Genomic DNA, 18799 nt, shown 5'->3' on the forward strand with positions numbered 1-18799 from the left:
GTTATTAAAATTAATAGTTTTAATACAGATTTGTCCAGTCTTTCTGATAATTTAATTATATTATATTAGAAAGAATTCACTCCTCTGCCCTTAGGAAGTACCAAATGGTCTTTCATTTTTGGCCTTAAATAATGCATTAAATGCCCTTGAATGTTGTCTCTATGATTCATGACTGCAATTTTGTGCTTGGATAGCTTAATTAGCTTGGAAATGCGTTCTGGGAACTTTTAAGGTCAAGGTCATTGTAAATACAAAAACAGTTCCTGATTAGTAGCTCATCTCATGTAGATGCCACTCTGCTGATTTGGTTCATAAAGACCAGTAATCTATTGTTTTTAATGCCGTTATTTTTAAATCAATACATTCTTATAAATATAATGGAGAAATTAAGAAGATGGTCTTTTGAAGTAACATGAGTATTACTTTTACCTTACGGTACTTAAAATCGTTTCTAATTGGCTAAATTTCTGGAGCTTCTGGTGCTTGGCCCCAACCCCCCCCCCCCCCTACCAGGGCTTTGCCCTGAACCCACCGGGGGCCCCCTGCATGGCTGGACCCCAGCAAAACTTTTCCGTTTTAAGACATTTTCAACTTTCAACCATGCTTAGGTATGTAGATAGTGTGCATTCAGACATAGCCTGGGATTTACAAATAAGTAAATTACATGTAATGAGTCACATGTTGAAAACCTTATTTTTAGGAGTTAAAAATTGACCCCACACTTAGCTAAAGAAACTTCAGCGTACAGTTGATATGGTATTGACATACCTGTATGCTGAAGCCAACCCCGTATCGAAAGTCAACCAGAGTCGTAACATATTTATGTCACGCTATAAATCAGAGAAAGCTCATTTTCTTGGATACATTTCTACGTATATTGGTGAATGAATATAAGTTACTGCATCAGGGAATATTTTAAGGTTCAAATGTTTCAAATGCATCTTACAATAGATGAAAGTAACTCTCATCAGTCTGAAATTCACAATTTTGACGCCATTGTCGCTTTGTCACGTGACGAGTTTTCATTTGGATACTTTCGGATCAACCTTGACATCTTTTGCTGAAATTGTAAACGTAACTTTCTTTTTCAAAAATCTATTATTTGTGATTAACAACTTACGTCTGGTGGATTATAAGACTGATTTCAGTGTGAATCAGGTAGTTTTAAATAATATTTACCTTGAGTTCGTATTTACACTACAATTTGTTTACAAAACAAGCCAGAATAATCTAAAATACCGCGAAATGTCATTATGAATTTGAAAACACTTGAGCACATGGTATGTTACTAAAAATAGAAATAACGTCATATGACCGTGAAATCTCGGGAGATTCCTATTTCAAGAAAGTCTGTCACATCGCTGTTTTTCTCGATATGTACATGTAAGAGAAGAATAGATAAATTTTAAATGTTTAAGATTGTATTTTGTGAAAGAATACATGTATACAATGTATCAGTTAAATGTGAAAAATGTCAATCTTTCCGATCAAGTGGTTGATTTGGGTCAATAACTGCATTTAAAAGCTGTTTTGGACCAGTTTTTGTTAATTGTCAACTTTTCGGGAATTTCTAGTTGACTTTCCTAATGGGGTTGGTCCATAACTATGAAGTCGCGCCTGTCAAATATTATAAAAAGCAACATTTAAAGTTATGGTAGCCAAAACTACCCCACACTTAGCCTAGAATTAATCACAAATAGAAACTTGTAATTATTGTTTCCCTCATGATTCAATAATTGACACTAGAACTGATATTGTTCATTGTGTTGCCAGTACTGCCGGAAGGTGTGGCTTGGTCTCTACGACAACAGGCTTGGCAATCAAGCAGAATCAAGGGACGAGACGAAGGTGAAAGAGTTCATGGCCCAGAAGTACGAGAGGAAGAGATACTACGTGGCGCCTACAGACAGCATGAAGGAAGAGGCTCGCAGAATGAATGAGGCCGGAGCAGTGGTTAAACCTCCCCCTGGTACCCGGCCTCTCAAGTCACTGCTGGGAGAAAATGCACCCAAACTACAGGTTGGCGCACAGGTACGTACAGGTGTGGGACCAGGTGGGGAACACAGGAATGTGTAGGTGGGGGCATTTATTTTTAACCAGGTTTTCCGAAGGAAAAAACTGGTTATTAGATTGGCGAATGCGGGCGGGCTGGCTGGCGGGCTGACGGGCTGGCTGGCGGGCTGGCTGGCGGGCGGAACAAGCTTGTCCGGGCCATAACTATGTCGTTCATTGTCATATTTTAAAATCATTTGGCACATTTGTTCACCATCATTGGACGGTGTGTCGCGCGAAATAATTACGTCGATATCTCCAAGGTCAAGGTCACACTTTGAGTTCAAAGGTCAAAATTGGCAATAAATGAGCTTGTCTTGGCCATAACTATGTCATTCATTGTGAGATTTTACAATTATTTGGCACATTTGTTCACCATCATGGGACGGTGTGTCGCACGAAAGAATCACGTCAATATCTCCAATGTCACCACAACTTAAAATAGATTTATTTTGAAACAAACTTACAAAGGGGGTTAATTTTGTTTGTTCATTTCAAAAGTTCAGTTTGAGTTGTCTCCCTTAATCAGTTTTTTTTTCACAATGAAAACCTGGTTTTGTGACAATTTTGTCCCTTGTTACAATGTGTTTTCCAGAATTCCTACTAATAGGGCAATAGGGCAATCCTGCCCTGAACAATTTAGTTGGAAGTGGCAGGGGTAGGTTAGATGTATGGGGTGGGGGATAAGTGCAAGATACTGAAGACAGAGGTGACTGGTTCTTGTATATTGGTATTAAAGAACTATGTAAGCATCTTGTCTGCAGGTTGTGCTAGTTAAAAAGGACATATCCGATGGTCACATACCACTTAGTTAAACAGCCAATTTGTTGCCTTTAGGCAATGCCTCTACTGAAATTTAATTTCACCAACTGCAAAGAATTTATTTTGTAACATATAATAAAGTATAAAGTTTTTTGTTTTTTTTTCACTTTTCAGCGTATTCAAACCGATTGCTAGATAACAATTGAATTTTTTTTATGTATGTCATTTTTTATGCGGTTGTGTTGGATTTGTTGGCTGATCAACCCTGAAATCAACTAAGAATAGTTCCCTTAATCAACAAAAATAAGTTCCTTTTACAGAAAATAATTCCCTTAACAGAAAATAGTTCCCTTAAACAACAAAAAACAGTTCCCTTAGGTAATAATGATACTACAGTAATTTACAAGATGACTGTTATTTTGTAACATCATGCACTTATTTCAGTTAAGCTTATCAAAAACAATGACTATTATTTCTAACTGTTGTCAGATGATTAAATTGTACCTCTGTGACCCAGTAAGTGATAACATGTTGATGATTGTGATATGAGTGAGAGTATTATCAAGTGCAGGCTTGTGTTTACAAGCTTCTCTGGGCCTTTTCCAGTAGTTTTTGCAGACATGCTTTAGTCCTGAATGCACAAGTTGCAGTGGTGAAGTGGATATGGTGTCTGCCTAGCGATTGGGAGGTCATGGGTTAAATCCGGGTTGTGGGAGCATTCATTTGAATTTTGCCATAGACACCAAGTACTGGTTCTAGTCCCAGGAAATGGACTCGATAGCATTTCAAATAAGCCTTAGGCTTTCTTTACAATTAAATAAGATATGTTCTCACAGCAGTATTATCATCTTATCATGGTCGCAAGGTTTATAAGTGCTATATATGCCAAAAACTATTGTAACCCTTTAGATACACATTATCTATACAGCCAGTATACAGCCAATGGAAGGCCCTTGTTACTCACAAATCAACCATAAGCATACTCCATGGCTTGTTTTTTGAGACTGCAGAGTGTACATGATATTAATTAAGCTAGCATTGAATGTTAACTTACCGGTAGATCTACTTCACTTTCATTGAATTTCTTAAAGGTTTTTGACAATGAAATAAAATGATATTGCGTGTTAATTCTAAATGAGTCAAACTATTGTTATGATGTGTACTGATAAGAGGAAAGAGATGGTTTTACTAGTTGAGGGAGCTGCAAGGCTGTTTACAGTATACTTCAGTTATTTGCCAATCACTGCTATCTATGCTATCATGATATAACTTGTTCATATTTGTAAGCAAATAGATTTTTTTTAGTTTATCAATTAAAATAATCAACATTGATAAAGAGACAAATAATGTCAATTATAGATACAAAGACATTGTTGATATGCAAATTTTTGAAATTCTGTTTAGGCCAAAAAAAAAAATAGTCTTGGTTCAGGGAACCCGACCGACCCTATTTTTTGCCCCCGACCCTAACGATTTTTTGGTCCATGGAAAAAAATCTGATGGCGAAAATGCTAAAATCTCGTAAAATTTCATTGAAAACAGCCACCATTTAAACCTGGATTGGTTTTTTATATTTTTCTCTTTGTTTCAATGAAAGTGTTCGCAATTTGAACAGTGAACAAAAACCGGTCTGCACCTGTATACGAGACATTGCTTGACCTTATTGTTATTGAAGTGCGCATGCTAGCTGGCCAATTAACATTGAGCTCGCTTACACATGAAATAACGTTGTTGAATGAAATGTAAAAATGGGTGGAGCTATGGAGTAATATTTGGTAATTCATGCGCAGACACTGTGCACTTTGAATACACAGTTAAAATTGTCGTCTCTAAACAAAATAGCGGCCGGTCGCAAATGTCGTATTATTAAAGATTAAAAATGAAAAGAAGCGTGACAATAATTTAATTATTTCCAAGCTGTCTATTGATCTGAATTTAAAAGTGATAATTAAATAATTAGTTCTATGTCGATGATGTTACAACTTTCTGTCAATTTCCGATCAAATGAAAAGATGATAATTAATTAATTTGTTTGTTTTACTCGCACACTATGCTAACTGACAGCAGCGTATTTTAATCAAATGAAAATGTGAAAAACACGCGCGGTTTAATTGTAATTAAAGTTTCGTATTTTTAACACATAGGAAGAGTCATTCATCTAGTCTACTATAAAAATGGAATTAACCACTTTGTCTCTACAGTCGCTAACATGGCGTCTTTAACCTTAAAGCGTCGTTGGACGAAAAAGAGTCATAAAAAAAAAAAATTAAAACACAAAACACTAGAGCATTCCAAGAGTCATGGAAACTTGACAACAATTGGCTTCGCTTTGATAATGAATCAAAATCAATGTACTGTGACGCCCTTAGCCTGTACAAACCAATAGCAACATTCAAATTTATGTACACTGCTCACTTCCTGTGCGATGCGCTCAAACCCATTGCCATTTTATAAAAAAATGTACCAGAAGAAAGACTTGTGCTATTCTGAGGTTACCCTCCTTTTGACAGCCACTATTCAGACTCTTGAGCACCTGTCGGAGACTAGGTCAGGTCTCATGATGAAAAAAATTCTGAAGGTCACACCCCAAACACCAGAGACTGATAAAGATGGCTTGTTCACTTTTGAATATGAAGGTCACACTATTACAGACAGACAAACAAAAAATGGTTGGCTCAAAGAAATTTTGGGCCAGCGCTAGCCCTGAAGAAGTGCATAAAGAGCTAGGAATATTGAATAATATACAACGACTAAATACCACATGTGCAATGTTAATCATTTGGTCAGTGTTTAAACAATCATGGGTGCATTAACTGACCCTTTTTCACCCTGAAATCAGTCAACTGGTAAAAAAAAAAAAAAAAAAAAAAAAAAAAAGAAAAACCTACCTACCCTCCTACATTTTTCTGGCCATGTTCCCTGAACCAAGACTATTTTTTTATTTGGCCTTACCTGTTAAAATATTCATGCAATTTATTTATTAGTCCCCTACCGGTTTCACCAGAGGGGACTTATGGTTTTCGCTCTGTCTGTCAGTCAGTCTGTCTGTCACACTTTTCTGGATCCTGCGATAACTTTAAAAGTTCTTAATATTTTTTCATGAAACTTTAAACATAGATAGATGGCAATGTGGACATTATGCACGTCATTTCATTTTGTTCCTACATGTATGTCAAAAATTCTGGTTGCTATGGCAACAAATAGACTAGAAATACTGCTGAAATTGGTGGTTTTCTGGATCCTGCGATAAATTTAAAAATTCTAAATATTTTGTCATGAAACTTGAAACATGGATAGATGGCAATATGGACATTATGCCATCATTTCATTTCGTTCCTACGTCAAAAATTCTGGTTGCTATGGCAACAAAAAAATTAAAATATTCTGACAATGGTGGAATTTCTTACAATGGTGGAGCCGGTAGGAGACATATATTGCTTGGCAATAGTCTTGTTTTTTTTCATTTTCGACATTCTTCTTGTATTTAATTTACTCAGGTTTATCACAATTAAATCTTTCATCCATTGATACTTGTTCATGTCAGAATTAAAGGTCCCCTTTACCAAATTACCAGTTTGATAGTGCACCCTATTGTTGTAATGAAATATTCATTTATGCATACAACTGTTGAAAAAAATGTTAAAATTTCATTGTAAATGCAAATGTCTACTTGTACATGTACATTTTTGTAATATAGATATGTTAATTTGTTAATGTTGCTCTTTAAGCTGACTGAGATGGTGGGTGTAATGGAGGAGGCTTTATAATATTATATTACATTTAATAACATTTTTTTATTTTTATATGTCCTTTATTTTTTCATTCCATTAGTTTTCTTACTTTTCATCTCATTAGATAATCTGTTGTTTATAACAAATGACCACTGTAAATTTGAAGGATGGACAGATTGTCACTCCATCAGGTTCCACTGACAATCTACCAGATTTGAATAATCCAGCCAATCAAATGACTGGTGAGGCTCTCTTTGGAGACGCATTGACCAATGAGAATGCACCAACTGAAATGTCCAATGGGACGACAGGAGAGATGCTGTTTGGCTCTCCTGTGAAGGAGAATAGTTTTCCCACTCAGTCAAGTTATCAGGACTTGTTCGGGTCAGGATTACCAGTGCAGGCTGAGACATCAGGCGCAGGAGAAAACCTTTTTGCAGTGGGGCAATTCTCACAAGCCCAACAATTGGGTGCAGCAGCAGTTAACGCGTTTGGAGCTGGAGTTACTTCACAAGTTACAACATCGGGTGCAGTGGAAAGCCTGATTGGGTTCGGGCCTTCACAACAAACCCAGACATTGGGCATAGATTCTGAGGCGTTTGGGGTTGGACTATCATCACAAGGTCCAACATTTGGCGCCGCTGAAAACCTGTTTGGGGTTGGGTCATCCCAACAAGGCAATACTTTGGGCTCTGAAGCAGACTTGTTTGGGTCTGAAATTACTTCACAAAGTCTTACATTGGATTCCGCTGAAAACCTGTTTGGTTCTGGGCTGTCACTACAAAACCACACATTCGGCACTGCAGCAGACATGTTTAGCCTGCAGGGATCAATCCCTCAAGAGGTGACATGAACCTATGATATCTTGATAGTACATACACCCACCTGCACTGCACCACTACTCCCTACACAGTTCATGTATATTAACCCTTTACCACTGAGATACACACTTTGACTGGTTAATAGTCCCTGTGATAATCAAATTTAATTTAAGACTCAAGATTTCGGTTCAGCCCTAAGATTGTGATCAGAATCAAACAGCATAAAACCTGAACAGAGTGTGAGTCACTAGCAGGCTGTTCTTGTATAATGCTGGTTACATATAGCCATTTTCTATTTGCTTCTAAGACGGAACCAGCAAAAAACAACACTGGAAAAATGCACTGTCCTCATACCTACCTGTGCATCAATAATCCTATCAAGGGCACTTTATGTCTTCTTTACAGGCAGGATAACTTAAATAATTGTATTTAATAGGGTTATTTTCTACATATTCATCACCAGTGTGGGAGTTATGGTATCATTTATAACATTATTAAGGTAGCGCACCTCTAATGGGCACATATCCAAATATAATCTAATTAATTATTTTCTTTATCAGCATCATTTCACTGAACTTACATGCAAATTTGTAGGTACATGTAGGCTTTCCATGCTTTTAAAAAAAATATACCGATTTTTTCAAAACCACCCCACGCTCGGCTTTTGTCCAGTTTATTTTCACCCATGGGGTATATAAAAGTTCCATAATTCATTCAAATTTCCAAATATGGGCATGCAGTTGGTGTGAACAGATGCAGTAAAGGTGTTTAAAGTTTAAACAAGATGAAATATGTATTCTTTTACAGACATTTATTTTTGACAAATTTTTATCTATGGAAGAGCGCCATGAAATGTGAGTTATTTCAGCCAAGTAAAAATTGAGTCGGTTAAAAACAAAGTGTCATAAAATTCAAAATAGTATCATTTAAGTTTTATTTTAAACGTAGTTTTTATAGAATCACTATATACAGCAAAAATACCAAGAAATAGACAGATTAACCGTTTACTTTTTGAAATAAAAATAAAAAGGCAACATTCATCATTCGTATTTTCAGCAGTAAATCACCCAATTTAGCCATAACGTTGTTTTAATTTTAAAAATTGAAGGAGGTGCATAAAAATTTCAACATATTCAACAATAAACATAGCATATATGCTTTATTCAATCAAGAAAAAGAAATAAAACGCGTCGCAAAAAGTATGGGATGTGGGCAGGATTCGAACCTGTGCGGGAGATCCCAAAAGATTTGCAGTCCATTGCCTTAACCACTCGGCCAAGACAACTTCACATTGTACTACCTTAAATTACATATCCATAAGTGAACAGGTAAAAAGGCTCGTCAATCTTTGAAGAAATCGCGAAATCGTATTTTTTCAGATGATATTTTGATCAAAGTCAATATTTATTGTGAAAATAATGTATTCTAAAGGAATTACGTAAACATATATCAAAATTCGAAGTTTGAAAATAATTAAATGCATCTCTCGGAAATAACCGATCATTGAAGATCGGCAACGATCGTAAAATAAATCGCGGGAAATCATTAGGGGTGCGCTACCTTAACATAAGATTTTTTGTCAAAATCATCATGTTTTTCTCGGTCACAGTCTTCATTGCTTTCAGGAACCTGGGCCTGGGCCTGGGAACATTTCTTCTCCTTTCTCAGCTTAATGGACAATTGTTTCCCCCAGAATGAAATTCCAGGCCCATCCCTAAATTATAATTAAAGTAGCAAAACAAATGTTGGTTAGGTGGACATATTGCTACATATTGTTTCACCACTGTGCAGCATTACAACATGCATACATGGCACGTAGCATGTGTCAATGCTTTATAAGAGCGAGTACTGGCATGTACTTGGAGCCATTGACCGAATTGGTAATGAGCCTGTGTGTGTATCAGGGGGAGGGTGTTACAAGGTATGGGGTTATCTCAGTTACTTATTGTTCAACTTTTTAGGCCAAAGTAGGTTCAGGTATTGTTTTCTGATGCTCTGACTGGATTTTAAACATTTTGATTATTATCTGGAAGCTTATGTTTTTCTTGTATGTTTTTTTATTGTCCATCATACATGTACTGTGAAGTGTGTGTCAGCACTTTCCTTGACCATTTGCTTTCCTTTGACTCGCTTGTGTGAACAGTTGTCTCCTACATTAAAAAAAAAAAAGACATTTTACTCTTCAGTTTTACAATGTTTAGAGTCCCAGTTAAAATGTACAAAGAAGAAACAAAAGTGACTGTCTAAGTCAGCTTTCACTCATAACAAAAGTGACTGTCTAAATCAGATTTTACTCTTGACAAAAGTGACTGTCTAAGTCAGCTTTGACTCTTGACTTAGAATCTAAGGAAAGCCCTGTGTTACATATAGTATAATGTTATTGTCTTTTGGATATAAACAAATATGGGATGGGCATCTATCTGGTATATATAATTTATATACTTACATAGAAAACTATAAGGAACTGATTGCATAATCGCATTGCCTCAAATGTTTGTTTCTGCTCTGTCCAGGTGGACATCTTTCACAAAGCAGACATTGAAACTAAAATTTAGACAACTCTGGCCTCACTCGTTTGTTTGATAAGATAATAATGGAGAAATCTAAATTTTATACAGATTGGGACTGTGTTTGTTTTCAACAGATTTCATTTCATTGTTTATGTTGACTGTGTAGTTGAATTACTGTGGGACTTAATTGTATCTCTATGTTGCGTGACACAAGCAAGAAAGTGATATTTGTTTGTGATGCCTAAGTAATTATATGGGTAATTTTAGTATGAGCATTATTAATGTGAAATTAAAAATACTGACTGTTTATTAATCTTTATTAGGTGTTTCAAACTGTGTCATTATTTGGACATTCAGTCTTGGATAATAGCATAATCTGCCATAAACATTCAACATGTCAGATAAGTTAATGAATTACTTGAATAAACGGTCAACAGAGGTGTATTCTGTAAGTTCTTGTATACTGTCATATGATTCTGTAAATATTTATAATAATAATAATAATAATAATAATAATATAATATGAATAATAATGATATACATATTACATTAATTGTTAAATTAATTACATTTAACCTGTTTTATACATCTTTAGTTACCAGTACATATTTATCAGATTTAATTTAAGCCTATTCACAGATTTTGATCATTTTGAAGAATAATTTTTTTAAAGCCGCAAAACTTCAATCAATTGAGACTTAGAAACACAGACCTTTATTCTATTGAAAAAATTATTGTAAAAGTAGTTCAGCACATGTCACCAATAAACTGTGGGAATTAACAACTAACATTTCACTAAAAACAACGCTTACCCATTTTACTCACTAATTAGTTTCAATCAAATAAAGGTTGACACAATATGTTAATTTTTGAAAGCGTGGGGATATTGTGGTTACCTCCGCCTTCCGTCTGTCGGTGCGTCTGTCTGTCCGTGCTGGCCACTATCTCCTCTTACACTATAAGCACCAGAACCTTGAAACTTACACACATGGTAGCTATGAGCATATGTGCGACCCTGCACTATTTGGAATTTTGATCTGAACCCTGAGTCAAAAGTTATTATCCCCACGCTTTTTGAAAAAAAGGTGGGGATATTGTGGTTATCTCCGCCGTCCGTCCGTCTGTCTGTCTGTCTGTCTGTCCGTCCGTCCTGGCCACTATCAACTCCTACACTAAAAGCACTAGAACCTTGAAACTAACACACATGGTAGCTATGAGCATATGTGCGACCCTGCACTATTTGGAATTTTGATCTGACCCCTGGGTCAAAAGTTATAGCGGTTGGGGTGGGGCCGCGTCAGAAATTATCACTCATTTTTTTAGGTTATTTTACATTTACTTCTTTATTTCTACACCGATTCACTTCAAATTGATACTGGACCTCTCTTATGACAATACAGTCAATCTCAACCATGCATGGCCCCAATCCCAACCCTGGGGCGCCCCGCCCACATAGGCCACACCCACCAAAAAATTCCATTTACTATAATTTTTTCATTTCAACACGGATTCACTTCAAATTGATACTGAACTTCTCTTATAACATTAGGGTCAATCTCAACTATGCATGGCCCCATAACCAACCCTGGGGCCCCGCCCACATAGACCACACCCACCCAAAATTGCCTTTACTATAATTTCTTCATTTCTACACCGATTCACTTCAAATTGATATTGAACTTCTCTTATGACAATACAGTCAATCTCAACTATGCATGGCACAATTACCAACCCTGGGGCGCCCTGCCCACATATGTCACACCCACCCAAAATTGCCTTTTACTATAACTTCTTCATTTCTACACCAATTCACTTCTAATTGATGATGAACTTCTCTTATGACAATACGGTCAATCTCAGCTATGCATGGCCCCATTACCAACCCTGGGGCACACCTAGGTCAAACATTCGGCGTAGGGATACGCGTCGGCCTCTGCCGCGCCATTTCTAGTTGGGTTTGGGGCGGGGCCGAGTCAGAGATTTTCACTCATTTTTTATGTTATTTTACATTAACTTCTTGATTTCTGCACCAATTTACTTCAAATTGATACTGAACCTCTCTTATGACAATGCGGTCAATCTCAACTATGCATGGCCCCATTACCATTGTTACCCTGAGGCACACAGCCCACATAGACCACACCCACCCAAAATTGCCTTTTACTTTAATTTCTTCATTTTTACACCTATTCACTTAAAATTGATACTGAAATTCTCTTATGACAAAACGGTCAATCTCAACTATGCATGACAATACAGTCAATCTCAACTATGCATGGCCCCATAACCAACCCTGAGGCGCCCCACCCACATAGGCCACACCCACCCAAAATTGCCTTTTACTATAACTTCTTCATTTCTACACCGATTCACTTCTAATTGATACTGAACTTTTCTTATGACAATACGGTCGATCTCAACTATGCATGGCCCAATAACCAACCCTGGGGCAGCCCGCCCAAATTGGCCACACCGACACAAAATTGCCTTTTACTATAATTTCTTCATTTCTACACCGATTGACTTCTAATTGATACTGAACTATTCTTATGACAATACGGTAATTCTCAACTATGCATAGCCCCATTACCAACCCTGGGGTGCCCCGCCCACATAGGCCACACCCACCCAAAATTGCCTTTTACTTAACTTCTTCATTTCTACACCGATTCACTTCTTATTGATACTGAACTTCTCTTATGACAATATGGTCAATCTCAACTATGCATGGCCCCATTACCAACCCTTGGTCGACCCTGGGTCAAACATGCGGCGTGGGGATATGCGTCGGCCTCTGCCGCGCCATTTCTAGTAATGAATTTGAGATTACTTTTCGTGGTTAAAAAAATGATTTTTTTGTTGACCCATCAATTTGCGGATTTCTGATTTTTGAAAAAAAAGAGCAATTTTTGTCTGTCATTTTTAGCGAGGCTGTTTTGGGAAAAAACTCAAGGTATTGTCATAGCCTGCTCGTCGACCGCCGTCTGCCGGCGTCATGCTAAAACCTTTACATTGGCTCTAAAATCAAAGTGCTTCCACCTACAACTTTGAAACTTCATATGTTGATGCACCTTGATGAGTTCTACATGCCACACCCATTTTGGGTCACTAGGTCAAAGGTCAAGGCCACTTTGACCTCTAAAAAAAATAATTCTGACAAGCTTTCACAGCCGAGCTTGGCACCCGTTATGGGGTGCTCTTGTTATGTGTTTGTGTTTAAATCATTGATCACCCATTTTGCTTTTTGTTTGTGTTAAAATTGTTAATATGTCACCCCATGAAATCTGTAAAAAATTAATATCAACCCAATAAAAATGAGTTTAAGTATAAATTTCATGTGTGTAATTGAGTAATGATTATTTAAAAGATTTAACTTTCATTTTGTGTCATAAAAAAAAGCCCTGTCAGATTGAATACTTTATTTATTATCAATGAAAAGATACTTCTCTGTGTTCATGAAATCAGAACAAATAGAATTGTCAAATACCTCTTGCAATTGATTGAAGACCCTTGATTCCTTTTGCCTGGTGAAAGTCCTGCTTTCTGTGAAAATCATTTAGATCATAATTATTACCTCCCCTACTCCATACACACCAAAAATATGCAAGCACTGCACAATTTAAAACTGTCTATTATTTCAAGTTAGTCTCATTTGTCTCATTTGTAAATTTAATTACATAGCCACAATTCAGTTTTCAAAAGTATTAATTCATCTTCTGTCTTAAACACCCAGAGAATATGAAACCAATATTCTGTTTGTAACATTAATAATTATACTCCCATAATAAAATCTTATAGTCTTAAAAGAAATATATAACTTAAACACAGATGTGTTAGTAATATGAACAGTTGTGTACAACATTTCTGTAAAAGTCCCTATTTCATAATTGCTCTATAGACTAAAAATCCTTTAAAGCATAATCAAATTAATGTTAAGAAAGCTACATAAAGGTTTCATAAGTATGGAAAATTGTTAGCTGCAACCTTATTCAAATATAGTCAAAGTGTTTGACCATTGGAGATAATGGTTGTTAACAGCAATTTGTTAAGGATGTCAACTGGTTGTGACTGTGTTGTTTGTCATGGGAATGAAACCTTGCCGATTTAGAATCCTGTGTTCAAATTGTAATTTTGACTATAAACATTTTCAGTACTTTATCAGTATTCCAAATTTAGTCATAAATTCAGACGATTGTACATCTTGCTGTTTTCTGACCTAGCCCTGTTGACCAAGTTGTGTTATGGAAAAACTTGTTCATAAAGTGTTGCACCAGATAAATCTGTGCATGCCGTACAGGCTTATCATGGATGTTTCCTTCCGCTGGTATGGTATTTTCCCTTTTATTGGTGTTTTGCCTTTTATATGTATTTTGCCTTTTATTTGTATTTTCCCTTTTATTGGTATTTTTCCTTTTATTGGTATTTTGCCTTTTATTGGTATTTTCCCTTTTATTGGTATTTTCCCTTTTATTGGTATTTTCCCTTTTATTGGTATTTTCCCTTTTATGGTATATTCCCTTTTATGGGTATTTTCCCTTTTATTAGTTTTTTCCCTTTTATTGGTATTTTCCCTTTAGGGAAGTATCTTCTTTGCAAAACTCCAGTTTAGTGTCATCCTTGATAGGCCTGTGTTGACTGTACATGTGAGGCTGATCTGGGATGACACATGTTAAACACAGGCTTTAAGCTCAGTTTTTCTAGAACAAAGCGCTAGTGTGTAAACGTTATTCCCCTCAATCAGCACTCCTGCCATGACCTCTGTTCTTTGAAATCAGTATTAAAAATTGAGTAAAAAATTCAGACTTAGCTTTGAACATTCGCTGTTAACCTAAATTGACCCAGCGCTGTTGACTGTGTACAGGTGAAGCCCCCAGTGAGCAAGCCTGCCATGACCTCTGTGCCATCATTTGGGTCCACGCCCCAGAGCCCTGGCACTGCCAGTCTGCAGTCCACCCATTCTACGGGCTCCAATGCCCTCGACCTCCTGGGAGACCTGGGGGGCGACCCCTTCGGCAGCACCACAGCAAGTGCAGCACATAGCCACAACACTGGTGGGTTATATTCATAGTTTCAACCTCTTTATTTTATCTTGCATCGACAGCCTAAGGCTTATTGAAAAACACTCGAGTCTGTTTCCTGAATAGAATTAGTACTTGGTTTCTTTTGGGGAGATTTTAAGAACGCTCCCTCAGTGAGTGGAAACCATGACCTCCCAGTCACTAAGTGCACACCATACCCACTACGCCACCGTTACCTCAGGTAGGTTATACATGTAGTCGTACAAGTGGTAGAATTTTTTTCCCCTGTCATAGGAGGAGGGATATTGTTTTGGCGTTGTCCGTCCATCCGTTTGTCCGTCTTTCCGTCCATCCGGCACTTTTGTGTCTGGAGCCATATCTTGGAAGTGCTTTGGCGGATTTCTTTGAAACTTGGTATGAGTATATATATGGATAAGAGGATGATACATGCCAAATGGCATTGTACACCATCTGTGAATAACGGAGTAATGTCCCTTTGTATCTTAAAATAATGCTTTTTTAGCAGAGTGTCAAATATTACACTTTTGTGTCCAGAAGCATATTGGTGGGGGATATCAATTCAATGAATTTGCTTATTAATCATTGTATGGGATAGATACATGTAGCGATTTAAACAAAGTACTACTAGAAGAATTAAGGCTTCAACATAGGCACACTGGATGTAGGTAACAGTCATACAAGTGGTATGGGATACAAGTAATATAGGGAGAATTTTAGCTTGAAAACTGGGGGTTATGTGGGTTTGAACATAGTCATACTGTATGAATGTAGGCGTTAGTACAGTCGTACTTGAGGAAGGTTAAAGTCATAATGGAGGTGGGCTAAAATGTAGTTACACTGGGAAATTGTGCACTTGAAAATGGTCACACTGGAGGAATGCTAGTTTGAACATAGTTTTTCCAGAGGTACAAGTATGGAGGCCTGAAGACATGTAGGCCAAACATCGTGTTGATGTACATTATTATGTAACATAACATTCCTTGATAACCCTTTCCCACTTAGGAGCAAAGTGAAAATGGCTATATGCAATATGCAACCAGCATAAAACCAGAACAGCATGCGAGTAACTCGCAGTTTGTTCAGGTTTTATGTTGTTTGCTGCTCATCAGTGTCTAAGGGTTGGAAATTGAGCCTTTAAAATTTGAATCTATTAGGAAAAGACTTTACTTTTTAAAGGGACTACAAAAGTGTCAAAATACGTATCCGAGTGGTAAATGGATAAAACAGTTTCTGCTGGTTGCAGGAGGCTTTGCAGACTTTGGCAGTTTTGGAGGAAGTGTAAGCTCGCAGCCTGCAACATTTCATCAGAGCAGTAAGTGGAGCAGTGATGTGTTAGGGATGTTGTTATCCTCGGCCAAGGCGGAGGGATATAGAATTGGCGATCGTCCGTCATTCAGTCCGTCATTCTGTCCGTCAGTCCATACGCCTGTCACAAAACTTTTCAGGGTGGCCCATATCTCAGAAACTATATAAGATATCAACATGAAACTTCACTGTGTAAAGATATCAATGAGGAGAAGTGCAATGTACAAGAACCATAACCTTACACTTGCTTAAATAAGAGTTGTTGCCCTTTGATTGTTTTGTATGATGGAACTTTTCAGGGCTATATCCAGATGCCAAACAAGACTTCAATATGAGTCCTCATTGATGTGTTATGAGGAGAATGAGGAGAAGTGCCATGCACAAAAAACACCACCATCTACTTTCTTAAATAAGAGTTATTGTCCTTTGTGGTTTTTGTACGATTTCAGGGCTATTCATGTACTTCAGATACAAAACAAGATTTAAACATGAAACTTCATGGGTGTATATATATCAATTTGGAGGATTGCTTTACTTAAAAAACTAGCCATACACTAATGCATTTGCTTGTTATATTATTGTTTTTGTATGAATAAATGTTACATAGGAGATTGGAGGCTGTTCCTTGAACAAAATGATAAGACATTAAAGGGATCTTTTCACGCTTTGGTAAATTGACAAAATTGAAAAAAGTTGTTTCAGATTCGCAAATTTTCGTTTTAGATATGATATTTTCGAGGAAACAGTAATACTGAACATTTACCATGGTCTAATATAGCCATTATATGCATCTTTTGACGATTTTAAAACCTAAAAATTATAAAGCGTTGCAACGCAAAACGATTGAATAATTTGGAGAGTTCTGTTTTTGTCGTTAAATTTTGTGAAACTACGAAGATTGCTTATATAAGGTATAAAATACATTCAGTATGTGTACACGGCGGAATAGCTCAGTAGGATAAAGCGTTTTTACTTCAGGACACTGGCAGGACTCCAGGGGTCACTGGTTCGAAACCTGGTCCGGGCAATGTTCTTTTCCTTTTTTTAATTTTATTCTTGATTTTTTACTGGAGCTTTTACGATTCAATGTTTACATTTATCGATATAAAGCATTTAATGAATAAGTTAAAAAATGCCAAAATCTGTGAAAAGGCCCCTTTAATTTAACTTAATTCTGAATACCAGTATGGTGATGGTTCTTATTTGTAAGGAAGATATAATAATACTCTTAATGTATACTAGCTACTATAAGTTTGTGTAAACTTTTTGGAGTTTTCTTTCACCTTCTGTTTTTTACAAAATAATAATGTTTTGAGACTTCTTTTTGAACTTACAAAATATTAATGATATATTAATGATTTTTATTTGTTTATAATATTCTTTCTTTATAATAGAGTATGAATAGTGCATGATGTGTGAACATTATGTCAGGTGATTTATTCTTTTACATTGGGAATACCCTTGTCCTTATTGGACAAATCTTTATATATTGTTACATATTAAAAGATGTGTTTGATACTTTCAAAAAAAGTTATGTTTTTTTTATTAAATTCTTGAACACTTTAATTGTAATTATTTGCCAGACTTTACTATAGCTTTTTAAAATGGAATTGGTGATTATGAATGGGTTTTTCATGGATAATGGACGTGTGATAAGTCTTGTCACATGTATGTTGTAAACAATATGGTCAGGTTTATATACATTTTTGGGGGAAACAATAAACTCAGGTTAATATTTATCCATGTGAGAAAGGGTTAAAAAGTGTCAGGCATAGTTTCATTATGACGCATGAAACTAGAAATGGCACGGCAGAGGCCAACGCGTATCCCTTCGCCGCATGTTTGACCCAGGGGCGCCCCAGGGTTGGTAATGGGGCCATGCATAGTTGAGATTTACCGTATTGTCGTAAGAGAGGTCCAGTATCAATTTGAAGACAATTGGTGTAGAAATACAGAAATTATAGTAAAATAACCTAAACAAATGAGTAAAAATCTCTGAACCGGCCCCACCCCAACCCCCATAACTTTTGACTCAGGGGTCAGAACAAAATTCCAAATAGTTCACAGTCGCACATATGCTCAAAGCTACCATGTGTGTAAGTTTCAAGGTTCTAGTGCTAATAGTGTAGGAGGAGCAGGTGGCCAGGACGGACGGACAGACGGACATAACCACAATATCCCCACTTTTTAGCTCTACTGGCCAAAGGCCTGAAGAGCTTATGTCATGGCGTGGTTACCGTCGCCCGTCCGTGCGTGCGTTAGACTTTTTCTTGTTTACGTGATAAAGTCCACAGTTTTCATCCGATTCTTTTCAAACTTGCTCAGTGTCTTTATATTAATCAGGACTCGAACCATATTGAAAATGGGTAACATCAGACTAAAAAGTCCAGAATTATCTCCCCTTGAATTTGAGAAAATTGTGAAATAAGGCTTGTTTACGCAATAAAGTCCACAATTTTCATCCAATCATTTCCCAACTTGCACAGTGTCTTTATCTGAAAGATGTGTCAAACCCTATTGAAAATGAGCAATATCGGAGTTATAAGTCCAGAATTATCTCCCCTTGAATTTGAGAAAAA

The 18799-nt window shown here is 36.7% G+C and overlaps 1 protein-coding gene across 1 annotated transcript in view; it reads left to right on the forward strand.

Annotated features, from left to right (window-relative positions):
• LOC127834174 (arf-GAP domain and FG repeat-containing protein 1-like) overlaps positions 1-18799 on the forward strand; it is a 58674-nt gene that overhangs the window by 16123 nt on the left and 23752 nt on the right. Inside the window, exons 4-7 of the mRNA XM_052359817.1 lie at positions 1774-2031; positions 6712-7389; positions 14738-14927; positions 16159-16227. Of these exons, the coding sequence (XP_052215777.1) occupies positions 1774-2031; positions 6712-7389; positions 14738-14927; positions 16159-16227 (1195 nt within the window). The remainder of the gene's footprint in view (positions 1-1773; positions 2032-6711; positions 7390-14737; positions 14928-16158; positions 16228-18799) is intronic.

Source organism: Dreissena polymorpha, chromosome 6, assembly GCF_020536995.1.
Source record: "Dreissena polymorpha isolate Duluth1 chromosome 6, UMN_Dpol_1.0, whole genome shotgun sequence".
Classification (NCBI taxonomy): Eukaryota; Metazoa; Mollusca; class Bivalvia; order Myida; family Dreissenidae; genus Dreissena; species Dreissena polymorpha.